Source organism: Rhipicephalus microplus, chromosome 4 (assembly GCF_043290135.1).
Source record: "Rhipicephalus microplus isolate Deutch F79 chromosome 4, USDA_Rmic, whole genome shotgun sequence".
In the NCBI taxonomy this organism is placed as follows: domain Eukaryota; kingdom Metazoa; phylum Arthropoda; class Arachnida; order Ixodida; family Ixodidae; genus Rhipicephalus; species Rhipicephalus microplus.
This window is the reverse complement of record NC_134703.1, coordinates 129,266,876-129,290,750: the sequence shown is the minus strand read 5'-3', so window position 1 is coordinate 129,290,750 and position 23,875 is coordinate 129,266,876. Positions and strand designations below refer to the sequence as shown.

The following is a 23,875-nucleotide window of genomic DNA, read 5'->3' as shown; positions in this document are numbered from 1 at the left end:
TTGGGACGTTATAAACCCCACAAATGAATCAATCAATTACTGTAGATTGTCATTGCCAGACTATAAGCAGCTGCTCCCAGTTGTTCTCGAGGCTGTGGGAACGGTGCAAGTTGGTGGCCTGCTCTCTTTTTTCATATAACGTTCTTGTCTAACTTCACTTAGAGAAAATGTTTTTTTCTTGCTCGCCATCTTTCTTCTCTTCATTTTCTTCTTGCGGTAAAAGGCAACATCGTACTGGTGTCCCCACTTTGGTAATCTGGAAGTAGGAGGTAGAAATAAGTCAAAATACTAATTTTTTTGCCACACACACACACAAAAAAACTTGTATAGAGTAGAAAGCATTGTATTCTGCAAGTGTCTTTTTGAAGTGATATCTGCTGCCGAAGCCAGCCAGACATGAAACGCTGCAATTACAGGTTGTGTTGGTTGGACAAATGCACTGTTTGACTCGCTGTGAAGCCTAGGTTATGAGCGTGCAAATCTTCTTATGAAATGATGTGCTCAACAGGGAGCGTTTTGAAATTCGATGGGAGAAAATGAAAATGCTAGAAACATTATTGAAACTTCATAAACGTTTCGGAGACCCATTAGATGACTGATGACCTCGATTGCCTTTTGCTTTATGTTTCGTTCTAACAACTTATATATTGCATGTACGTGTAGCCATCAGGTGCGTACAAAAATGGACTTTGAGTTTCAATGGATCATAGTAGAGTATTACGCACCGATTAGTGACTCGACAAAAATTTAAGGTGACAAATTGCATATCAATGCATATATCTCGTGGCAAACGCTGATGTTTTTGCCACAAAATATTGGCCTTCAAAAACAGTCCTAAATGCTATGTATTTCATGCAACATTCACGGAACTTGAAAGCACATTGCATGCACGTCTTGGGTGTGGAAGGGACTTGGTGGCATACTGTTCACAGTCGTCCAGCTTAAGAAAATGTAAAGGTTTCGAACAGATCACTAATCTATTCATTCTTGAAGTGTAAGTGTAAGAAATTTCCATTGAGAGAGCTCGAGCCACAAAGTTGAACGTTTCACATGGATATTGCGTCTGAGCTCTGAAAATAAGCAGCACGTTTAAGTTTTTTTTTTTTAAGGAGAGCAATGCTGCGACTCCGTTCACCTAAATTGCGGAATTCTCAACTGTGTTTCTCACGAAGAAACTGCACGAACACTCTGTGTTTTGTGGAATAGGGTACTTAGACGTGGTCATAGAACCGGTCTGACTCTTCTGCATGGTTTCAAACAGTGTAGGATTCCCATCACCCCAATGCTTGCAACGTAAATGCTGTCATATCTACCCTGGATGGTGATGCATGGTTCGTCCCTCTTATCAGCGAACTAGAAACTATAGCCTTGACGAGCCACTTAGGTTCAACTGATTACATCCACTAATATACATATTCAATACACCATCTGTAGAACTTTCGCTAGAGGGTGTATGCGGCTATATATTACATGTCGCTTTGTCTAAGGACATATGACGTGTAACTAAATTTCACAGCCTGCAGTAAGTACACTGCAGCATATAAACCTACATGATATATAAAAAGCGCACACGCACTAACAGAGCCCACGTACCGTAAAGTGCCAAAGTCGGGTGTACTGTGTCTTTTTTCTTCAAACCCCCAGGCACACCAGCTGCACCCGTGCATCCTTGGCGGACATCATGCGATGTGAGTACGCTTCCCCGAAATATATTTGGGGGGCTACGTATAGCACAACAAGCAAACTAAAATGAGTACATATTTAGCACATTAACGGTTTCCTTGTGGTGGTGCCACTTCACCCACTTGAGATTATTTGTTATATATCTGTAGTTCGATGTGAACAATGTCTTTATCACTTACATGGCCTAAAGAATCTCATTTTAACATGAGCTATTGAAATTCAATCGGCCTCTTTCGATTCTGCTTTTCGTGCTGTTCAAAACGCACTTCATTGGATGCGACACCGCCTCTGCGCAAAGCTAAAACGCAGTTCAAAACGCAGCATCCAACATAATACTACTGCTTTCACCACATCCGAATGCACAGTAGTTTTGCCAGACAGAATGCTTTCTGGGAAAAAGGGGAAAGAAAAGTGAACTCTGAACACATTTATTGCAAGTGCGATGGGGTATATGTGCACATAAGGGCATTTTGAAAAGTTATCAACGTGAGTATACAGCCCCTCCTTCAGGTTATATTATCTGGTGATAAAATTCCCGGGTCATATATTAGATTCTCGGGTCATATACCATGGCATGCTCGCAACAAATAATGTCTATACAAGATAGAAGTTCAGTGGCCTTTCGGTTACCCATCTAATGTTCCAGTAAGAAAAAAAAAATGCAACTTCAGGAAAGACAACGTCAGACATAGCTCTCACACTGCACCGTCCTGTTCATCGGAAAGCGAGCGGCCGAACGGGGACTACGCCTCTTTGCGACACCGAAAGATTTGGGCATGCATGACGAGCAGGCGCGCGAGTTTCCGCTCCTTTGCGAGGCGTTTGATCGAAGCAGAACATCCACCCACATCCTGTATCTGCGGGCACTGAATTAATGCGACATCTTCCGGAGACGTATCAGCCTGCAGGCCGTGGGGGTCATTACTCAACCGCCGCATTCGGTGAAGACCTGAGACGAAACCACCAGGCTGCGTTGCATGCTGTGTACAATATCAGAATTGGCGCGCAGGGGGGCCGCATCCTTGAGCTTTTGCTTTCGAATATGAGCGATCATTTTCTCCGTATTTTCACGAGGGTCTCGTAAACAGGACCCATCGGCACTGTGAGGCCGGCAGCATTTCTCGCATCTGTGTGTCAAAGCTCGCTATTTTCGCCCCAGTGCCACCGACGCCTATGACGCATGTTATTAGGCCGAAAGCGTTATAGATGTCTTGAGTCATATGTTCAAGACTTGGCGATACTTGACGATACCTCGGGAGACTTTATGAACACAAACACAAAAACAAATAAAAAGAAGGGGCTCATTTCGACTATGCTAGGATACACGTAGCGTGAGCTACGGACGCACGGATGGACGGATCAGCAAGCGCGCTCACGCTAGTGAAGTGCCAGACCAGTAACACTTCACTAACTTCCAGGTATTCTCCGGCGCGCCAGATATGCGCTGTGTGACGTCAATACTCCTCAGGCATGCGCAGCACGGCTCTCGGTAAGCCACGCGAAACTGTTCAACTTCGGCCAGCGTAGCTTACGCTACCAAAAAAAAGAGCTTAAGAAATAAATGTCAATCAAGAACCACATGATGTTCAAGTAAATGTATACGTGTGCGGCCGGCACACCACAAGTCACATCACTTCACTGTCATGAGGCGTTATCAATGATTCCACATATCACCAAAATGAGACATCATCACGCACATCGTCTCTCGATATAAGCTGGGCTGTCACCTGTGGCAGAATTCTTCAGTGTGCGAAGGATCAATGCAATCGGCAGAGAAGAAATGATTGGAAGAGTAACAAAACGAAGGATTGCTTTGTTGATGCAGTTGTCGCAGGCGAATGCGCAAACAAGTCTGCGATTTTTTCGACGCGTCCGGTGTTAAGGGCTGCGAATTGTCATGACATATAATAAATCCGACAATTCAAGGGAAACATTGGTAGTTGTATTAAGCACGCAATCTTTTTCGGATGCTCAACGGGCTTCGAATATTTTTTTTCTTGTTGCTGCCAACATTTTTTTTTATTTACTGTACCTACAGCGCCCTCGTGGAACATCAATGTAAGGAGACGATAATAACATTTAAAAGACATATACATATACGTAATACATATAAAAAAATAAAGATAAAAAGACATCTGCAATGTTTCGGTCAACTTGATCGTTGGAGTTGCGTAATATTGAGTATTAGCGCATGAAACAATTAGTTGTCACTTCATAGGGCGAAACCCTTGCATGTCTCGTGCGAATGGGACCATGAGCGAAAGGCCACCGATGACGCGAATTCATACGAAATTGTTCGCTATAAAGTGCACGGCAATATCACAAATCAAAGTACACAGTTAAATCGTGACACCAAATGACCTTCCCCTTCCACGTGTATTGATTGATTGATTTGTGGGGTTTAACGTCCCAAAACCACCATATGATGAGAGACGCCGTAGTGGAGGGCTCCGGAAATTTTGACCACCTGGGGTTCTTTAACGTGCACCCAAATCTGAGCACACGGGCCTCGACATTTCCACGTGTATTGAATTAATGCTTAATGAATAACGATCTACTACGAACATGGATAAAGATTCACGGATAACGATTTACTACGAACTAACCACTACAGTAGCGTCCCGACGCGGCAACACTTTGGTAGTCAAAAATTTCACGCACCACAGACTTCAGCTTACACGCACGGCGAATCTCGCAGAAAGCCCGAAGCAATCAATATTGAATTCCGCGATCGGTCGTTAGTCTAATCACTCACACGTTTACATATAAAAAAACTACATCTCACAAAGTGTGGCCTGCAGTCATTTGGCGTCATTCATCAAAACGCATGTACTCCCGTGGTGCTGTCGTGAACGTGCAGAAAAAAAAGAGAAAAAAAGGCTAACAAGGGTGCTTCTAAGGCTGCTGCGGCAACCCCGGGAATCACTGTCATCAGCCGGGGCCACCTATTTATCATTGGGTGGCAGGCCCAGTGAGCAAAGGCCCAGGCACAACCCGCGGCAGACATCTTCGGGACGTCGGCGGGACGACACCGGCAGCTCCGGAAAGCGTTCGCAGCGCGGGAACGAGAGATAGGGCTTATCCTGTGTACGGATCATACCCTCCTGTGCAAATCAGACAAGCTCGAGTCCAAGCCGGCTGCTCCGCCACTCACGCTCTCGCCCCCCCCCTCCCACCTCTTTATCCCTTTCGCAAGCACCTCCTATCTCCCGACTGCATCGAGAACAAGGCGCCTTCGGTTGGCCCATGTTTCCCGTATACTGTGGAAGGATATACGCCTACGACCTGCGAATAGGCAGATTCCCGTTGCGGTCTCACGTGGGATGGAATAGGTGTAGACGTGTGAAGGCGCCGTGCAAGTAATTGGTGTCCGTATGACAGAGAGATCAGCACACTTTGTCATGCTTGTAGAAAAACGATCTAAACAAGCAGTCAGAGATGTTACAGCGCAGAAACCGAGTGGTTATAGGCGCTCGATTTGATGTGTAGTGTTTAACGTCCCAAAACCACCATATGATAATGAGAGACGCCGTAGTGCAGGGCTCCGGAAATTTTGACCACCTAGGTTCCTTTAACGTGCACCCAAATCTGAGCACACGGGCCTACAACATTTCAGCCTCCATCGAAAATGCAGCCGCCGCCGCCGGGATTCGATCCCGTGACCTGCGGGTTAGCAGCCTTATTTACTAGACCACCGCGGCGCGGTGAGGCCATGACGCTGTTGCACTATTTCGTTCAATGTTTCACAGCTCATAAAACAAGGACGAACAAAGAAAGGACGCACAGAGAGTTGTGTGTCAACGCTCTGCGTGTCCTCTCTTTGTTCATCCTCGTTTTATGAGTTGAGAAACACGGAATTATGTTGCCCCAACTAACCCAATGTTCAAAGTCATGGCACTATTTCACATTGTTCACTTTGGTATTCACCACCCAAACTATAGGCACGCGTATAGAACAATATACATTGGCGGGAAGCAATCACTTGCCAATAAATGCCCAGAACAATGTCAGGCACACGATTTTAGAATATTTCTACAGGATACTAGAACCTATTTGTACAGCCCTAAATCACGGTAACAATAACAGGACACAAGAAAGAGGGGCAATAGAAAGGTCGATGTTTACATTGGTATTCTGCCTCTTGGCACGTTTATGTTTGCAGGATGCAGTCCATGATACTGTTATGGGCTGCAGCTGTGCAAGAACAGCTGCGCATCAAATAGTCTTTATAATGTTTTACGCCACTTCTGTGCAGAACAGGCCCGTCACAAAATATCATTGTGTGGCCTTCAGGTCAGGTAAAGCTCTGGGTGTTAGTGGCATACAACAATAACAATTGCTCCAGCTGTGGAAACTTCCACCTCCCGCCGTTCACAAACGTGCATATGAAAAAAGCAGGCACAGCATCCCAGCATTGCGGCTGAGTCATAGAAATACGACTGCTATGACTCGGATCAGACTCACGTCTTCTGCGTCACCAGCCAGTTTGTGCCAGCTGATGGCGATGATTGATGTGCAGATATCATGGGCAAGCATCATGAACTACGTTAGCCATGGACACCCCTACTAAAAATACGACTAACATGGTCGTCACATTTGGAAAATCAAAGCGAAAATCTTGCCATCACGGAGAAGTTGCTCATTGGATAGAAGTTCCCAGACATTTAGGCTAAAAAAGAATAGTCAACATATGGTGACCATCAACGCCGAAAACGTTGGTCTGTCTGTGTGTCTGCACATTTGTCTCTTTGTCCTCGGTAACGATACCCTTAATGGCACCAAACGATACCTCAAACGGCCAACCCCATCCGCAGCACCCACCAATGTTGCTCAAGTTTCAGCGTTCATACTTGAGCGATTGTCAGTTAAAAAACCAAATTGCGCATATCTGAAGCACCATAACAACGCATCGATGTTTTGTATGTGTGTTTTTATACTAGAGAAAGCACACAGAAGCAGTTCTAAGGACCACATGGTTTATCACGCTGCGCCGACAGTTCAACGCGATGCTCAAAAAAGCATTTCCAATGCTTTGCTAAGACGACACGGTGGCACCTTCCCGTCGCTTTGCGTTCTACTCCTTATCCCCTCTGAGACAGGTACACATCTTTCTCCGTGGGCGCACACGCCTTCCTTCGTTTTCGAAGATAACTGCCAGATGGAGCTCGTGTCTAACGTGCCTCGATGCGCTCGTTCACCTTCACTGCATGGATGGAGACTCTCTAACGCAGCACTCCCAGAATACAATTCACCGATTTTCTGGCGCATAACATCAAATAAACGTTTTGTTAACTCTCTCCACACGCGAGACTATCGTCTTTCGACGATATTTGCAGTGAAACGCGCAGATACGGGGCAATTTTTTATTCATAGTTGTAAGTGATTTCTTTCGTTCCTCTAGCCAGGTTTCTGCGCCCTATTTAGGTTAGACCACTGCGCGAAAAGATAACACACATGCATCACAATATTCTAATTCTTACGTCCCTGTGCGTGTGTTTGATTCTCAGCGTTCAAATAACCGAAAATCAGTGCACCCTATCTCGCGTGCATTGTGAGTGGTTATAACTTACCACATGTAAAATAGTGCGCACATCTCATTTTATCAGGTGTATTGTTTTCATACATAACCATATGATTTCCTTAAAAAACGCTAATATGCACCATATGTAAAAATGAATTTACTTTGCCTCTTTGTGTTGCTGCAAGGTGTTTGGTTGCATTACATTAGTGAATCTTGATTGATTATTTAATCGCAATAATGCACTATATGCTCGAACGCTATAGCATCACGATATGGGCATTCTAAAACAAATTATTTCCTTTTAACATGCATGCACTTCATGGTACCACACATAGTAGATATCAACGACGAAATTCTCACGATATGACCAGCCACAACTCTATCGAAGTTTGAAGATGTGAAAATCCTGAAAACATACTTTGAGCACATTTCCACGAATTCAAAATCCAATGTACCTGTTTCTTACCAAGAACCAAGCGAAGGGGTAATTATTCAAGCAATTTTTTCTTCCTAAATGAATTATCGTTTGTTCATTCAAGTGCTATACAAAACGAACAATTGTCCATGTATCGCGAAATAGAAATAACCGTTTCCTCCACATCATTAGGACACTCATTAATTCTCAAGCATGTTTCCTGACCTCTGTGCCGTCTTATTCATTGCAAAAGAAAAACAATCATTATACGCAATATAATTCTCAGAACGTATATTGAATACACTATAATGGAGGAGCACGCGAGCAATGTGCTCAATGTCTAAACACACTTAGCATAGTGATCTCAGACCCATGCTAACTATGAAAGTTAATCTGTTGAAATGTTTCACTAACAAATACGTAATAGTGCAATGCGTGACCAAGCAATTTCGTCACATGATGTTCCTGCGCTTCGCCCAGCCTGCACCGACATGCGACCAGGTTGTCACGCACCCTTCGACGAAATCAATCAACGGCGTTGCTCATCTCCCAGGTTCCTGATCGTTAACCCACATCTCATTTCATGTGGTCGTCATCCTCAAGCCTTACTTTTTTCGTGCCCTTCTCTGGACCGTAATGAGAACAGACGGTAGATTTATGACCATGCGTTCGGCACAGACAGGGCTATATGACAGGCTCTATATTTAGGGTGGCCGCCATTGTTATTGCGGCGCACGGAGATCGGTCGCCCAGAAAAGGACAATTTGGGAAGAAGGGCTGAGACGGGGAAGCGGAAAGCAAACACAAAGGTAGGTCTGTGCAACTAATTTGTCCGAATCGGCGCTGGGTTGGCAGATCTTGTCTGCTAACTGTTTCCCCACAAAATAATGTCGCACTCGTATTTGCTTTAGGTACTGTTCCAATCGAACACGCAAGAGTTTCAGCCCGAAAGATAGCACTACGTCAATTAAACACGGGCAGAGTTGGTAAAAAAAAAAGTTGGTGCGTAAAAGTATAAGTTCAGCAGCTGATATAAAGCAAAAGAAACCAGTGACTGCATAAGGACGAGAACTTGCCGACGAGGCTGTTGCAAAAATAAAGACTGACCCATGGTCTCTGAGCACGTCCTTAGATTCACCTTTGTCATAGCCGTCGTGGTCTCTGTGTGATAAAGGGCAGCTGTTAGAGAAAGGACAACACAAACACAATTTCTGGTTTGGAGCACTGATTTCAAATTTAATAATATGGCTATGAAAGTGATTAAGAACACCTTTTCTGTAACGCAATGACCCGGAATCTACAACGAAATTTTGAATGAATGAGCAGCTTTCCTGTAGTTGATCAAAATGACTGATTCTGGGACGTTGCAACGTCCTAAAGATAGTGAGTTATAGCTAGCAAGAAGTAACTGATGCCTCCATACCAGCTTTGAAATTTCTGTAACCTGGTATTTCATTACAAAAACATCAACCTAATTGCACGAATGTTCTTCTATTTAGCCTTCGTTATTAAAAAGATAATAGGCCAGCAAATTGAAACTTGTATGGCCTCATCAGTATGGCGCCTTGGCAATAGACCACAGCAGGATAGGACACCGAAGCCAATGTATAAAAAACACTTCACGAACGTGTTTTCAAGGTGATCCGTGTGTGTGTGTGTGTGTGTGTGTGTGCGTGTGCGTGTGCGTGTGTGTGTGTGTGTGTGTGTGTGTGTGTGTGTGTGTGTGTGTGTGTGTGTGTGTGTGTGTGACCGTTTTCTACATTAGGCGCTTTCCTAACTTCTTTATGAAAGCCCGTAAACCGCTAACATTTGCGGTTGAAATATGTTAACGGATTATGTTCTGTTTTTCATTCTTAGGCACTACGTACTGAAGTTGCCAACTTAGATTCTGTCCAAACCAACCATGACTGCAAAGTCTGGCACACACTTACATGCCTCCGGAGCCACCAACAGCGCATAAAAAAAAGAAGAACAAAGCCTGCCAGCAAACCTGTTTAAAACTACGTGTTAGTGTTTCCGGCTAATGCCCCTCCGCAATAAATAAGCCTAGTTAGCGCCGCGGAACGTTGTTATCCTATTCTTATATACATGTGTACACTATCTCTGTTACGGCTTTACAAAAATGCACTCTTTTTTGTGTGTGTAAAGTATGGTCTCCGGCTGCACTTGCAAGCGTTTTTCAATAAACAACTTTGCCAATTACCCCTACAAAAATAGTGAAGAAAAGGGAAAAAAACAGGACGTCCATACGTGAGCTTAGCAGATGAAAAAAGTTGTTCGACGTCATTTTTCTGGAACGTCTGGAAAGCTTAAACTACCGAAAGTAATAAACGGCGTGCAGTGTAGTTCGGTAATCTTTCCTTTGTTTTTTTCTGGCTTTGAAAAAAAGAACGTATTTCTTATAAATAAGTTGCATGACATGGTTTAGCGTTGAATCCTTTTTAAGGGCGTTTTTTTCTGTTTATTTTGTGTTGGTTGTACCTTTATTTATGTAACCCTTTTCATTGTATTTTCTTATTTCTTTTTTATTGTTGAGCTTTAGTTGCGTCCAGTTCCGCCAGTGCCCTTACTTCTAAAAGCCACGCACTGATGCTTTTAGCGCCCCGCCGCGGTGGTCTAGTGGCTAAGGTATACTCGACTGCTGACCCGCAAGTTGCGGAATCGAACCCAGTCTGCGGCGGCAGCATTTTCGGTGGAGGCGAGAATGCTGTAGGCCTGTGTGCTCAGATAAGGGTGCGCGTTAAAGAACTCCAGGTGGTCGAAATTCCCGGAGCCCTCCACTATTGCGTCTGTAATAATCATATGGTGGTTTTGGGACGTTAAACCTCACATATCAATGAATAAATCTGATGCTTTTAGAGAAGACACAATGGCGTCGTTTATATTAGGTGACACCTTAGAGCTGCATACACGCAGACCAGGGAAGAGGACAAGACGTACTGCTGAGAACTCGTGTCCTGTCCTCTCACGTACTGTTTTCGTCATTGCTCCCAGTATTTCGCTGCCATGACTGCTGTGAATGCAACAAACCAACTAGCTCAGAAGTTTGATCTCTTGGCGTGATTTATAGGCTATCCGGAGTTTCCAGTGGTTGTAATCGCACGACTTGCAGACATTGAATTGCGAAGAGCTGTTCACGTTCATCGTTAATTACCTCGTCAACTGAGGCATATTACGTTATCGAACCTGTCTAAATGTATCAGACAACGATATCTCGTTCCTTGCATCTCCCGCCTGCTGATTTAATCATGCACTTGAAATTACACGTACACTGATACCTTTGTATGTACATTTGGCGCACATGATTGTGCTTTTGCCAACCGCTGGCATTTTCATGTTTTAAAAAGTGAGTGAGGTCTTCAAGAATATAGCAGCCACTGCATTTCTCCGCAATAATTATTTATGTTTAGTGAGATGTTAGTCCTTTTCGCGCTACATATTTGACGAAATTATATTCTGATATATATATATATATATATATATATATATATGTGTGTGTGTGTGTGTGTGTGTGTGTGTGTGTGTGGTGTGTGTGAGAGAGAGAGGAAGTGGTAGAGAAGAAAAGGCCGGCCGGATAAACAGTCCAGAATAGCCGCTTTGCTACTCTACAAGAGGGAACAAGAAAGGGCAGATTGGAAAAGGGGGAGGATAGAGTGGAAAGAGAGAAAGATAACACACAAACATGCAGCCTGCCACTTGTCCATCACGCTCGCGTGGTACGCGACATCATGGTGACAGCCACCTCTTCAAGTTTGTTTTCGGGCGCTTACCTCTTAGCACATGCCAATGCCGCTCAGTATGTTTTCTTTGTTTGTGCGTTTGCTCAGCTTTTGTTATTATTTTTTCAGTTAATTGACAGCTCTTGTGATCTGTGAATCCGCACCGCATACTTGTGCACCAGATGAGTTCCGAATATATATATATATATATATATATATATATATATATATATATATATATATATATATATATATATATATATATATATATATATATAACGCTTCCCGCGTCCTTAAAGCGTCTTCAACGTGCTACGCTGTAGATACAGACAATAGTGTCGTACGCATTCGCCTGAGACGAATAAAAGGTGAAAGCCAGAATTTATTCAGCGCAGTAGTATCTGAGATTGTTACGTGCCAAACCCTATAGATACGACATGAAGCACGCCATATAGTGAAAGGCTCCGCAACTTTCGATCAGCCGCTGTTCTTTAGCGTGCGCTGACATCACGCACCACACGGGCTTTTAACATTCCGCCTCTGTAATGCAACTGCATGCCGCAGCCGGGATCGAAACCTTGACCTTTGGGTCAGCAATTGAGCATTGTAAGCCCTACAACGTCACGGCGGACTTCTAATTCCAACCTCATTTTAACATCTCCCCCCCCCCTTGCACACCACCAGGTGTTGTTTTGGCACCGGGTTTGGTCCTCCTTGCCCAAAGGGTCAGCATCATATGACACCATCGTTTTGTTACGTGACGTTGCAATAACGTCACGAGGGTGCTACAAAGTTTGATTATATTGGAACGTCTTGACTATTTTATCTGCAGTCACGTGATCTATATGTGTGATTCGAAAAGGTGGGTATGTGTGTGTTTATAAAAAGTGTTTAATGATTTCGAGTACTTCATACTCAACTATGGCAGAACGGTGAGCCGTCTCTGCCAAAACCTAGGTGGCGAGTAAGCCGCACGAAAAGGTGGGTTTAGAAAAAGTGATTAACGATTTAGAGTACTTAGTACTCTGCTACGGGATAGTAACGCCACCCTAAGAAGGGTTCGATTATACGCTTTGTGCTGATGAAGAGCGCCTAGTACTGCGTAACGATTCAAAGAAGACTGGTGGTAATTGTTCGTATTTTACGAGCGACGTAAAGCTTTCGCCTTTATAAAATTGTCCACACTACACAAGGTTTTCCGGTTGGTGCAATTATTCAGGCTGGAACGGTGACATATTTCCCCGCAGCACCAAAGATATGTACCATTTACTCTATCATCGTCTTGCTTGATGGCGTTAGATGGCGGTCACCTTGGATCACATCGAAAATAAAATAATGTCCTCTCTCTACCAGTAAAACAACGAAGATAAAAGCTTCTTACTGTCCTAAATTATGTCGCCCCTCCCGTAGCATACCCACTTCTTAAATGCTTGTCAACGCCTGCAGCTGGCGGAATGCTTTCACTAACTACCGAGCAGCTACTGACACTACTGCATATAGATATTTTCTTTTAAAGACGCAAGACTATTCAACGCAAGCTTGAACTATTCGTCAAAGTGTTGTCACAAATAACAAAGGAGGTTGCGAAGACGGGACAAGAGTATACTATCTTTCTTCTTTAATTGAAGGCAGTTTCTATATATATATATTCTCTTCGCGTACTGCTAAAGCAAGCAGCCACTGATGTTCCGTACTACGCCGAAGAATTCCCACTCTGAGACATGAAAATTCCTAATTTCGAAAAATGTTCCCTGCAGACGTTGACGAAATTCCCAGCACATTGCCCTACACAACAGTACTAATGTCTACCTCCATCCACGCACACACATACAATTAGAAGTGTCTCACGTACTGGCGACTTTTGAAATTATGGCTAGTCCCCTCCACTGCCACACAACAAAAGCATGACTGTTAGTACACTGCACATTGTGGGCTTCAAGCCTAACACCAACGGTGAACTAGAAATCGCTCCGCGTGAATATCAGAAACGAATCTCATAGGCTATGCTTGCGTGGTGCATGTGCCAGAACCGATTACAGCAGGTGAAGGCGCAATGTGACCACTTATTTTCGGTGGCCATAGGAAAATTTACCCATTCGTAAATTCCTTGCAATATGACGAAGATTCTCTTTTTTCTTTGGCTCACAGACAGGCGAAAATTTCCCTAAAAAGGGAAAATTCCCTGCACGAAACATCACTGCAGCAGCTATACGCCTCAAAGAAAGACGTTGTAAAACTAAATAAAAAAGAAAGAAAAACAGCAGTGAACTTGACGTCAAAGTGCATGTATGCACGGCGAACTAACGTTTTCCTCTGGCCGCGATTGTGCAGCTACCGCTTTATACGCTTCGCCACTCGCGTGCATGACCGTTTGCGGTTAATGGCGGTGAAGACGTTGGGTTCGCCCTCGAAAAAGAAAAAGAAAAGGTGCAAGAAGCCAAAACAAATGCTTGGTCAGCGCGGCAGCACAGCTGTTTCGTTCGGAGCGTGGCGAGTTTGTCCAGTCGTCCAGAAAAAGAAAATAACGAAGGAAACAAATGCAGAAAAGAGGGAAACTTCGAAAAAGAAAAGGGCAACTTTTTTTCCAACGCTTCTCGGCCAGAACGGCGCGCAGCGCTGTTTCTTTGCATTCCTTCTCTATCTAGATTGTGTATATTTATATATTTTTTCTCCAACTTCTCTCGGATCCAGACGGCGGTGCAATCAGGGAAGCGCATCGGGGAGAGCCTCTCGCCAGGTCTGAATACATGCATAGCAATATTTCCGGCGACACCGTCCTGCCCGAGCGGCCCGCGCTGAGATAAATTACGCATAAGCGCGCGCGTGTAGTGTGCCCTTCGCTCAGAGAGAGATCGCCTCGCCTCCTCTGCCTTGTTTCCGAGCCCGTCGTGCTGGCGGCTCTTGGCGAACGATTCCGTCACACCAGCGCGCCAACGAAATGCCGCAGTTCCACCAAATTTCTCGATAACCTGATGCATGAGCAGCGCCTTTTTTGTTGTTGCTGTTGTTGTGTGTTCCGTATTTTTTTTTTGCGCACTTCCCCTCGTACATATTCACTCACGCTACGCGTTCTAGTTGTTCCATTCTGCGTTCCTAGATTTAATACAAGGCAGACACAGCCCCTCCATGCAACCCCTCTTCCCTTTCCTCCACCCACACTCACCCCATCCACCTTTCGCTTCTCGGTCCAGTGGAGACAAGCGCGCCGGCGACGACGACGAATTGCGACACACACAAACAAAAAAACGACACCTAAACTACAGACGCGCTTACACGAGCACACACACGTACTGCGGGAAGAGATAAGAAAACTCAACAGCTTACAACTTTCGTTATATCGTCGCCACTTTGTCGGTTTCCTCTCGATTTGATCGTTTTATTATAACTTTTTTTTGTTTCCTTTTCTTTCCGAGTTGCGCGCTCTCTTCGGGTCTTTCGTGCATGCTGTCTGCGCGGTTTGTGCAAGTAATTCACGTCCGGTGTGGCCACGTTTTTCGCTTTATACATTTTCTATCCTCTCATTATGTCGTCTTTCGATTTTATCTTTATCACTCTTTCTTTTTTTTTCAGTCTCTTTTCTTCAGCTTCTGCTCTCCTTTTCCCCCGCAATCTCCTCCCCTTCAATCTTCTTCACGTTCGGGCGCTATTACTAAACACCCAGCCCCAAAAACAGAACAAATATTTATTTCCTTCTCGACAGCGACCGCCCGCGCGCTCTCCTTCGCAAGTCGTTTCGCCAAGAGGCACCGCAGCACTCGTTCGGTATTTTACCCTCAGAGACATTGCGAGTCGGGAGTCGGCGAGGAGTTCCTCGAGACGGCCGCGGCTGTCGTCGTCGCCGCATCGCTATTGGAGCCGGACGCGACGGCATAGCCGGCGTCAACGTCTTCGTGGTCGTTGTTGTACAGTCAACGCCGAGTCGAAGACAGCGCTGCTGTACCCCAAACGCGGTGGTACCCTGTGCAACGGCGCCGTCCCCAGGAACGCTGGCCAGTCGTGAGGTCGGTTGCTTTTTGTGTTTTTTTGTTTTGTTTTGCGCGTTGAGATAATTCATGTACAGAAAAGCAGAGAGGCCGGCCTGAGCGACATATAGCTCAGGCCTGCTACTCTATACACTGGGGAGGGTGGACCGAAAGAGTGATGAAGGACGATGGCAAGGCAGGCAGAATAGTCCAGTTACGTTGGTGTCAATTCAAAGACGTGCGTGCAGCCCGGTGGCTTGTAACAATGCTATATTTAAGACTTTAAGAAAACGAAATCAAACCTACGAGTTACTCTATTCGGTGAGTCTATACATGCCACGTGTAATGTGACTCTCTAATGAGAACCTAAAGCGAAACGATAAGTACGTTTATACTGATAAAATATACACTGAGAACACGAGCCTCATTAGTTTCATCTGTAGGCCCATGTGCTCAGATTTGGGGGCACGTTAAAGAGCCCCAGGTGGTCAAAATTTCGGGAGCCCTCCACTATACGGCCGGCGTCTCTCATATTCATATGGTGGTTTTGGGACGTTAAACCCCACATATCAATCAATCAATCAATCAATCAATCATTAGTTTCACTGTCATAGCTTTATATCGCAAGATAAACTCTGTGTCAAAAGTATTACTCTTCAACATCACGCCACCGAGATATTCAGAGGTGACGTCCGGGATTTCACAAAGTATTCCCGTGGTTCTGCCGCATTTTCTCAACAAACTTTTGCTGAAACTTGGTGTGTTACGTCTGCGACTTCTTCGGAAGACAATGTACGCCATTTTTACTTAGTAAGAACAACGTAGGCCCTAGAATGACGCCACGGTCACTGGGGCAGGAACCTTACAGCAGCGCTGCCATCCGTACTTTATTTCTTTTTTTTGAGCGCTCGTTCACATTTTTTTCGTTTACGAAACGTGTTCTCGAAGCAAGAATGAGTATTTTCGTATTGTGTTAGAGTAATTTACTAATACAAGAGAAAAATACTTTTTAACTTCAGTGGTTCCTAATGCCACGCTCTCTAACTCTTCTTGGTCCCGCTACTCTGCAATGACCGTGTAATGATCTCGTAAAAAAATGACGTGTCTCTTTAAAGGTAGTCATATACGCCGAACAAACAAAACAGTCAGAGGACTTATCTTCTTTCTCTTAGAGTGCACAAAAATAATTTTGTGTTGTTTCGTTATTTCCTCTTCAGTGGCCACGTGTTAAGTTGGCACGTACTTTAACGCGCAATGTCACCGGCACGGCTTCGCATTTTTGTATACTGGATGAAATGTTCCGCTCGCCCTGTGCTAATATAGCGAGGCCTCTGCCACTTACGCGAACGAGCCGATCGTTTGATCGGAATGCTTCCGAGAAGGTCGCGGCAATCGAGGCTGTCCCAATCCAATCGAACTTGTATCCCCCGCCAGGGCAGTGTGCCACTATCTCTCGTACACCCTGTATGCGTGTTTTCTTGTTGTCCTCCTTTTTATACACCGCTTGAGGACGCATCTAAAGCACACAAATAAAACGGCGATTTATAGCTTCGCAACCTCTTATAACGCGCAATAAACGTGACGAGATGGGGTCATAACGTGAACGAAACTATCCTCAGAGACCGGTGCCCTCGATCCATTCAACACCCCGTTAATAAAGTCCTTGGAAGACCGTTATTGTACGACTGATACCTAGGCAAAGGTTGTGAAAGCGTTTGACCTCGTAAGGAGAAAAGAGTGAATGAAGTCCCGTTGCTTAAATTAATTTTTGTATTGGTACTCGGGCATATAGCAGTCTTCTTTTCCTCAAATCGGGACTGCAGAGGCAGACAGGAAGATTATTGTGTGTAAATACCGGACCGCTATTGAGAAAACAAATCTCACGTATTTGAACTAAGCATTCAGATTTGTACTCTGTTGGGACCGGTGTCCTGCGAGAATCTTTTTCTCACGGGCGTGTTCCGGGATTTGAACATCAACAAGCTGTTCTCAACGCTGCCTACCCCTTCACCACCTCCCTTTGACCTTTCTTTAATCAATGCTCTTTACGCTATGCATCGTTGTATTAAAATTACTAATGCATTTTCACCTACAAAATCACTAAAATAATGCATGAATGGCAGCTCCAGTCCCCGTCCTCCCTCTATAGTTTTTTTTTTACTGGCCCCGCAAAACCCTCCCTAAAAATTTTGGCTACGCCACTAGCTTTTTTTCAGGAGGCGATCATTGAGTTCAAGTGCAATCAATATTCTTCTCAATCTTCAACTTAGAGTTTCCACTAACTTGTGCGTCATCACGATGGGTAAGGGCAAGAAGGGAAAAAAAGTTATGATTAATCGAAGCAGGCGCGTATATCGTATGTGGAGCTCGAACCACGATGGATCAGTTGTCACGTACGTAGTGTATCTGGCCTACTTAAGAAAAGAAAGGAGAGACAGGTATGCTAAGCCTTCATGATACCTTATTAGCTAGGCTGTAATTTGGCAGGCCAGAATGGGTATGAAAAAGACCAGACAGACAGACAGACAGACAGACAGACAGACAGACAGACAGACAGACAGACAGACAGACAGACAGACAGACAGACAGACAGACAGACAGACAGACAGACAGGCAGGCAGGCAGGCAGGCAGATAGTTTGAAATAGATAGATAGATAGATAGATAGATAGATAGATAGATAGATAGATAGATAGATAGATAGATAGATAGATAGATAGATAGATAGATAGATAGATAGATAGATAGAGTGGAGGAACGCTAGAGGGAGCCACTGCGCACATTCCATCGGCTGCAAAAGAACTGAAGCGAAGTGTATCATCATTTATCTGCAAACCCGGTGGCCAATCAACATGACTCATCAACTTCTGCCGTCGTAATCATAGCCGCGGCTACCTTCGGTGCTAGCGACGTGTGTTTTTCAGTCACCTATTTTTTTTTAAAGAAGTGTATAGCCAAATGCTGAGATGCAAACAGTTGAGAGACCAACTTTGTTCTCCTTTCCTCATAACACTCACGTCCCACGTTGGCCTGACGCTTTATACTTATTTATACTGGCCTCTGTAACGTCATAACTAGCTCTGTTATGAAAACAAAACCTTCTCCATTGCTAAGAGGATGACTTGATGTCTGTCAGAGTTTGTTACGTATTAAATATCAAGCAGCATGAGAGGTCCTCACCGCTAAGAAAAAAATGTTTGGGAACACTTACGCATTTTCCTGCCAATACAATCGGTCCGCCAATTAAGCAAAAACCTACGAGTGCACCAGCGCATATTTTCTAGAACCTAAAGAGACAGGAAGAAGAAGGCTTCCATGCAATTCTGGATTGGGTTAGAAACAACTGACTAAATTATAAGGCTATGCTCGCACCATATGTACATCATGCGATCTTGTCTACGAAAGCTATGGGTCATGGGCTCGAACAATTTTATATTCAAATGGAAAGCATATTCATGATACGACGTGAGCTCAAATCTATATTTTACGCTCTATAGTCCCTACAATGCATGACAAAAATAGAGAGAAAACAAGATTATATTTCATCAAGCTTATGGTGACGAAAATGGCTGACGTTTTTTTCGCAAGTCACTGGACGTCGCGTTTCTTAGATATCCTACCTCGACTTTCTCCCCTCGCTCTCAGCACCGAGGCAGTGGAGGTCGTTTGGGAAGAGTGATTGGGTATTCGATCATCTTATGCGAGAAAACTGTCGGGAGAAAAGCATTAATGAGGCGCGAAGAAGACAAGTCGAGGAACTGATGTTCGAGCATTCTACCCCAATACTGCGGAATAAAATAGAAGGCGCTACGAAAACGTTGGGAGGGAAGACGTGCACACGTAAGTGAAAACTGGCTCGCGTGGAGGTAAGAAGGGAGAGGTGCCTAGCAAAGATTAAGGCGCAACTAAACTGCTACACACGCGGAAAGCCCAAGAGGAAGACATGTATAAACTGTAGAAGACAGCAAAGAAGAAATAAGGAAGGACGGCAAGCCACGGATACCAACGTCTCACGAAGGATGCGCGCATCGTGCTGGAGTCCCGCTCATCCGAGATGACGATGGGGCCCAGGAACGTGCCACGGGGGCCCCCACCGGTACGAGAAGGAGCGTCTCCTGTTCGAGCCGTGTACGACAGCGGCAGATGGACGGGCCCTCCGTCCAAGGAGGCCTCGGGCAGCGAGCGGAGGGAAGCCGTGCCTTCTTCTCTTTCTCGATGTTGTTCGGTGGCCGCCCTGCCTTCCATCGCCCTCCTTACCACCATCAGAATGCAACGCACGTCCAGTGGCCGGCCGTGCTCTGCGGGCAAGCTAGAGAGGGGGAGAAAGCGCGGCAGGAATCCTTCCGTAGCCGCAGGTGACCCCCGGTGCATTGCTGCTGGGGCTCGTGTCGGCTGGGCGGGTGGTGGCTGCGTCGTTGCATCTTCTTTCCTCTGTAGCGCGCCCCGTCCATGTCCTTGCCCTGCGTCTTCCCACTTCGCTCCGTCTTCCTCTGTTGCAGGGAAAACCTGCACGAAAACAGCGACAAGCATCAGTGGCGACGCGTGATGCGCAGAAGCAAGATGGATCGGATGGGCAGCACACGAGTGCTAATGTTTTTGCCAGCCGTGATACATGCAGCGGTGATTCCATAGCCTGTCCGCTTTGCATGGCATGTGTTATAGTGCAAAAGACGTCATTGCGAATGGTTTCGCGATGCACTGTTGTTTGGCTGCTCGTTTTTGTCGGTACTAGAAGTGCTTGTAGAGATTCATGATAGCAGGGATCGGAATAGCGCATGAAGAAAATAAATACGGCAGTACATGTGCCGTCTGCTTTCTTTTTTTACTGCGTGCGCCGTTTTCTATACGTTGTTACATATTGTAAACCTCTCGATTAGTCACACATAGTTATGAAGTTTGGTAGATGCGTTGCACCAGGTAGTATACAAAAAATACCGAAAAAATGGGAAAGTGGTTCGACAGACTGGCTTTGATGTGACTTCGAACTGTAAAGCGAATAACACCACATCATGTCAGCGAAATGATCCACAAAAATCAGGGAGCGTCTTTCTTCGAAAATGTTTGTTTGATAATTCCACGTTCTAAATGCGAAGCATTTCTTAGTGAAGTTCGGCAACTTTGAACGTATCTATCTATCTATCTATCTATCTATCTATCTATCTATCTATCTATCTATCTATCTATCTATCTATCTATCTATCTATCTATCTATCTATCTATCTATCTATCTATCTATCTATCTATCTATCTATCTATCTATCTATCTATCTATCTATATATCTATCTATCTATCTAGCCGCGTACGACTTTTGGTTCTCCTGACCGTTTAAATAATGGTATCGATACCAAACTTAGTACGGCATAACTTGACTGTATTTAGAACATATTTGAATGGTCATAACACGAAAATCATGATATGTATGTCATGAATGTCATGATTCACATTTCATGGTCCTGCAACACTTGCGGTGGTTTTGTTCATATGGCATGTTGCAAAACTTGTATGGTATGACATGATTGCATGGCGAACACAAGCGTTAGATCTTAATATGAAAATCATGACATGCGTGTCATGTAACAACATGACTACATGCCACGCTCATGATGTGCTCGCGGCCGTTTCGCTAGCGTTACATATACCGAACTTGGTATTACGGTACGTGAATGGATGACAAAGGTATGCGACTGGTATGCGTGTTGTTATGGTGCCTCGAATATGCGCAATAATTGCTTTTTAAGTGACATGAACGCTGAACTTTGAGCAATAGTGGTGGGAGCTGCGGATGGGGTCGGCCGTTTGGGTTATTCGCCGGTCACTTCGGTGCCTTTTAGGGTGCCGTTAAGGGTGGACAGACAGACAGACAGACAGACAGACAGACAGACAGACAGACAGACAGACAGGCAGGCAGGCAGGCAGGCAGGCAGGCAGGCAGGCAGGCAGGCAGGCAGGCAGGCAGGCAGGCAGGCAGGCCAAACGGTTTGTGACAAAGGTCCCCTAGAAAGACTGTCATCTTTAAAAGACTGTCATCTTTGAAAACGGCCGCTCGCACTGCAGAACCATTCTTGCTCTTCTCAGGAAACTTTCGGTCACTTTAAATATAACTCTCTAACACCGAAGCAGAAAGCTTGTTCTCATAGGATGTGCTAGAATAATGAAAAGCTCTTCTTCGTCTTTCGGGTGAAAGAAGTACGCCTAAAGTGAAGGGCTACGTTTTATAATGTTGTGTGCTGCTTAGAAGAACATGCATTAGAAATACTTCGTAAGTAACAGGGACAAGTGTGCTGAAAATGAGTAGGTTATTCGCTAAGGCCTTCCTTCCCCGCCAATGCTAACAGGCTGAGTTGGCATGTGTTTGTTAACAGTGAAAGATTTTCGCGCATTCGGAATTCAGTCAAGGGTGTCTTTACATGGCTTTCGCTTTAAGTTGGAGGCAACGCTTCTCCTTCAGTCAACAAATAAGGATAATAAAGACGAAAGAACAATTAGGCATTCCGAAACCATACATAATTACGCAACATTCACGCAATACCCCCCTTCCTTACTCGGCGACGCATTTACTCGAATTCCCTCCATGGAAAGACGCGGGAGGCATTGTTTTTTTGCTGTATAAATATGCTTCGATGTAGTTGCGTTTGTGGTATTGATCATGTGGGAAAAAGTGGCACCCGGGTAATCAATGTAACAATAAAACACTCATTGTTCTTACCTTAAAAGAGTCTATTTCTTTCGCGACTTCTTTCTTGACATTGTCCCTGCACTTGGCTATCGTCTCTGAACATATGCATTGCAATGCTTTCGGCTATACAACATATATACAACGTATATACAACTTACAGAATATGTAGCTTGAAGAAACAACCTTTCTCCTGTTGCAAATGCGGTGGTTTGCTGAGCACATGCTGGCTGATGTATATAGTGTTTGTTCAAAACCGAACAACGGGTAAGAGCGCCGCACAAATATCCATACAGTAATGTTTTCTCCGTTAGTTGGACATTTCGGGTAAACTGTAAAAACAAATATCTATTGTTTATTTTCTTCTATAAAGGAAATTTTATACATGCATATTATATAGCAATTTTATAGTAATGTTGTTTATGGCACATGTTTTTGCCAGAATTCACACTTTCATTGGCACCGCAAAAGCAGGTGGTATACTGTGTGCGCATTGAGTTGTGTTCAGTTGGCATTAGAGTAATAATAATTGTTATTTCGGGAAGAAGAGGAGACGATGGCTTATATGTGAAACGCTTTCCATGTTGAGATCATTCTACATTGAGTATTATTCGTATTTTACACAATGTTGCAGGATAGATAACCACTTCCGAAAGATTTTGTCACTATCCAACTAGCGTTGTTGCATGGTTAGCGTCTGACAACCCTATTGATGGTCCAATTTATTGCTCACCATTTGCTCGTATACTCGACTCATTCACGTTCTGACGGCAATTTCCCCTTAAGGTTGTAAGCTGGAATCAAGCTTAAGGCTTATTGATACTTATTAGGATCACATTCAGAACATCACCGACATGCGGTGTATCCTATTCCGGTACACATCCTGGCTACTGCATGCACTCCATGAGTGCTCAGGCAGTCTATGATTCGTCGTGCTGCAAGCTAAGGCGGCAGTGACGACCAAGTGTTGTGGAAGCATAAATTTGTGAATTCTATGTGTCAGTATTACTACAACGAAAACAGTCGGGCTAGCATTCAAATTTTGTCGAGTGGCCGTCGTAGTATCAATGCATACTTTATTGCTCTTTTATAGTAGATCATGCTCTTGCGTCTTTCCAAATGTTTGCAAGTAATAAACATTCACAAAAGTAGAAGCTTCTGGACACACACACACAAGAAATCAATTTAATCTTCGATTCTCTAATAAGCCATGCTCTAGTGATTACAATGGAAATATTTGTTGTCGGACGGACTTGGAGATGTCATTTCAGGACGGCCGCATGCATCTTGTTTCATTAGGATAAATCTTAACTTCTGACCCCTGCAACACCCAAGCATACTGACAGATATCTTAACTTGGGGGCAGTTTCTAATAGTAGCATATATCACTGAATCCCTTGGTTGAATCTCTGACGAAACCTTACATTTATAACTAATTTGCTGGAGTATTCTATGCTTATGTTTATTCTATACATATGATCATATGGTGGTTTTGGGACGCTAAACCCCACAAATCCAATCTATTCTATACATATGCAAGAACACTAAATATCGTAAGAAGACCATGAAAAGTGGCTAATAAGTTTACATTTAATGACACATTTGTGTGTTAGTATTGGGGGCTTGAACGCACGGTAATTCAATGACTCCTAATTCTATGTATGTCATAAGATTGATTACAAGCAAGGCTAATGATATGGTAAGCATAATGCACTGGTGTGGAGATTCTGTCACTAAAGCAATGAAGTTGTTATGAGCTAACTCCTCCTCTTTGTATTTTTGATGAAATGACCATAAAATCTTTTAACACACACATTGTGTGTGTGTGTGTGTGTGTGTGTGTGTGTGTGTGTGTGTGTGTGTGTGTGTGTGTGTTGATAGGACACGTTTGGTGCACTTTCT

The 23,875-nt window shown here is 44.3% G+C and overlaps 2 protein-coding genes across 5 annotated transcripts in view; one reads left to right on the top strand and one right to left on the bottom strand.

Moving 5' to 3' along the window:
• Window positions 1–23,875, bottom strand: part of LOC142814608 (uncharacterized) — a 168,950-nt gene continuing 145,075 nt past the window's right edge. For all 3 annotated transcript variants that reach the window (XM_075893648.1, XM_075893649.1, XM_075893647.1), the window contains 2 exons: window positions 19,307–19,805; window positions 1–256 (listed from right to left, as the gene is read on the bottom strand). In XM_075893648.1, the coding sequence (XP_075749763.1) occupies window positions 201–256; window positions 19,307–19,805 (555 nt within the window). In that variant the 3' untranslated portion in view covers window positions 1–200. The remainder of the gene's footprint in view (window positions 257–19,306; window positions 19,806–23,875) is intronic.
• LOC142814609 (uncharacterized) overlaps window positions 15,111–23,875 on the top strand; it is a 137,481-nt gene continuing 128,716 nt past the window's right edge. For both annotated transcript variants that reach the window (XM_075893651.1, XM_075893650.1), the window contains exon 1: window positions 15,111–15,339. The gene's annotated coding sequence lies outside the window, so the exon portion shown is untranslated. The remainder of the gene's footprint in view (window positions 15,340–23,875) is intronic.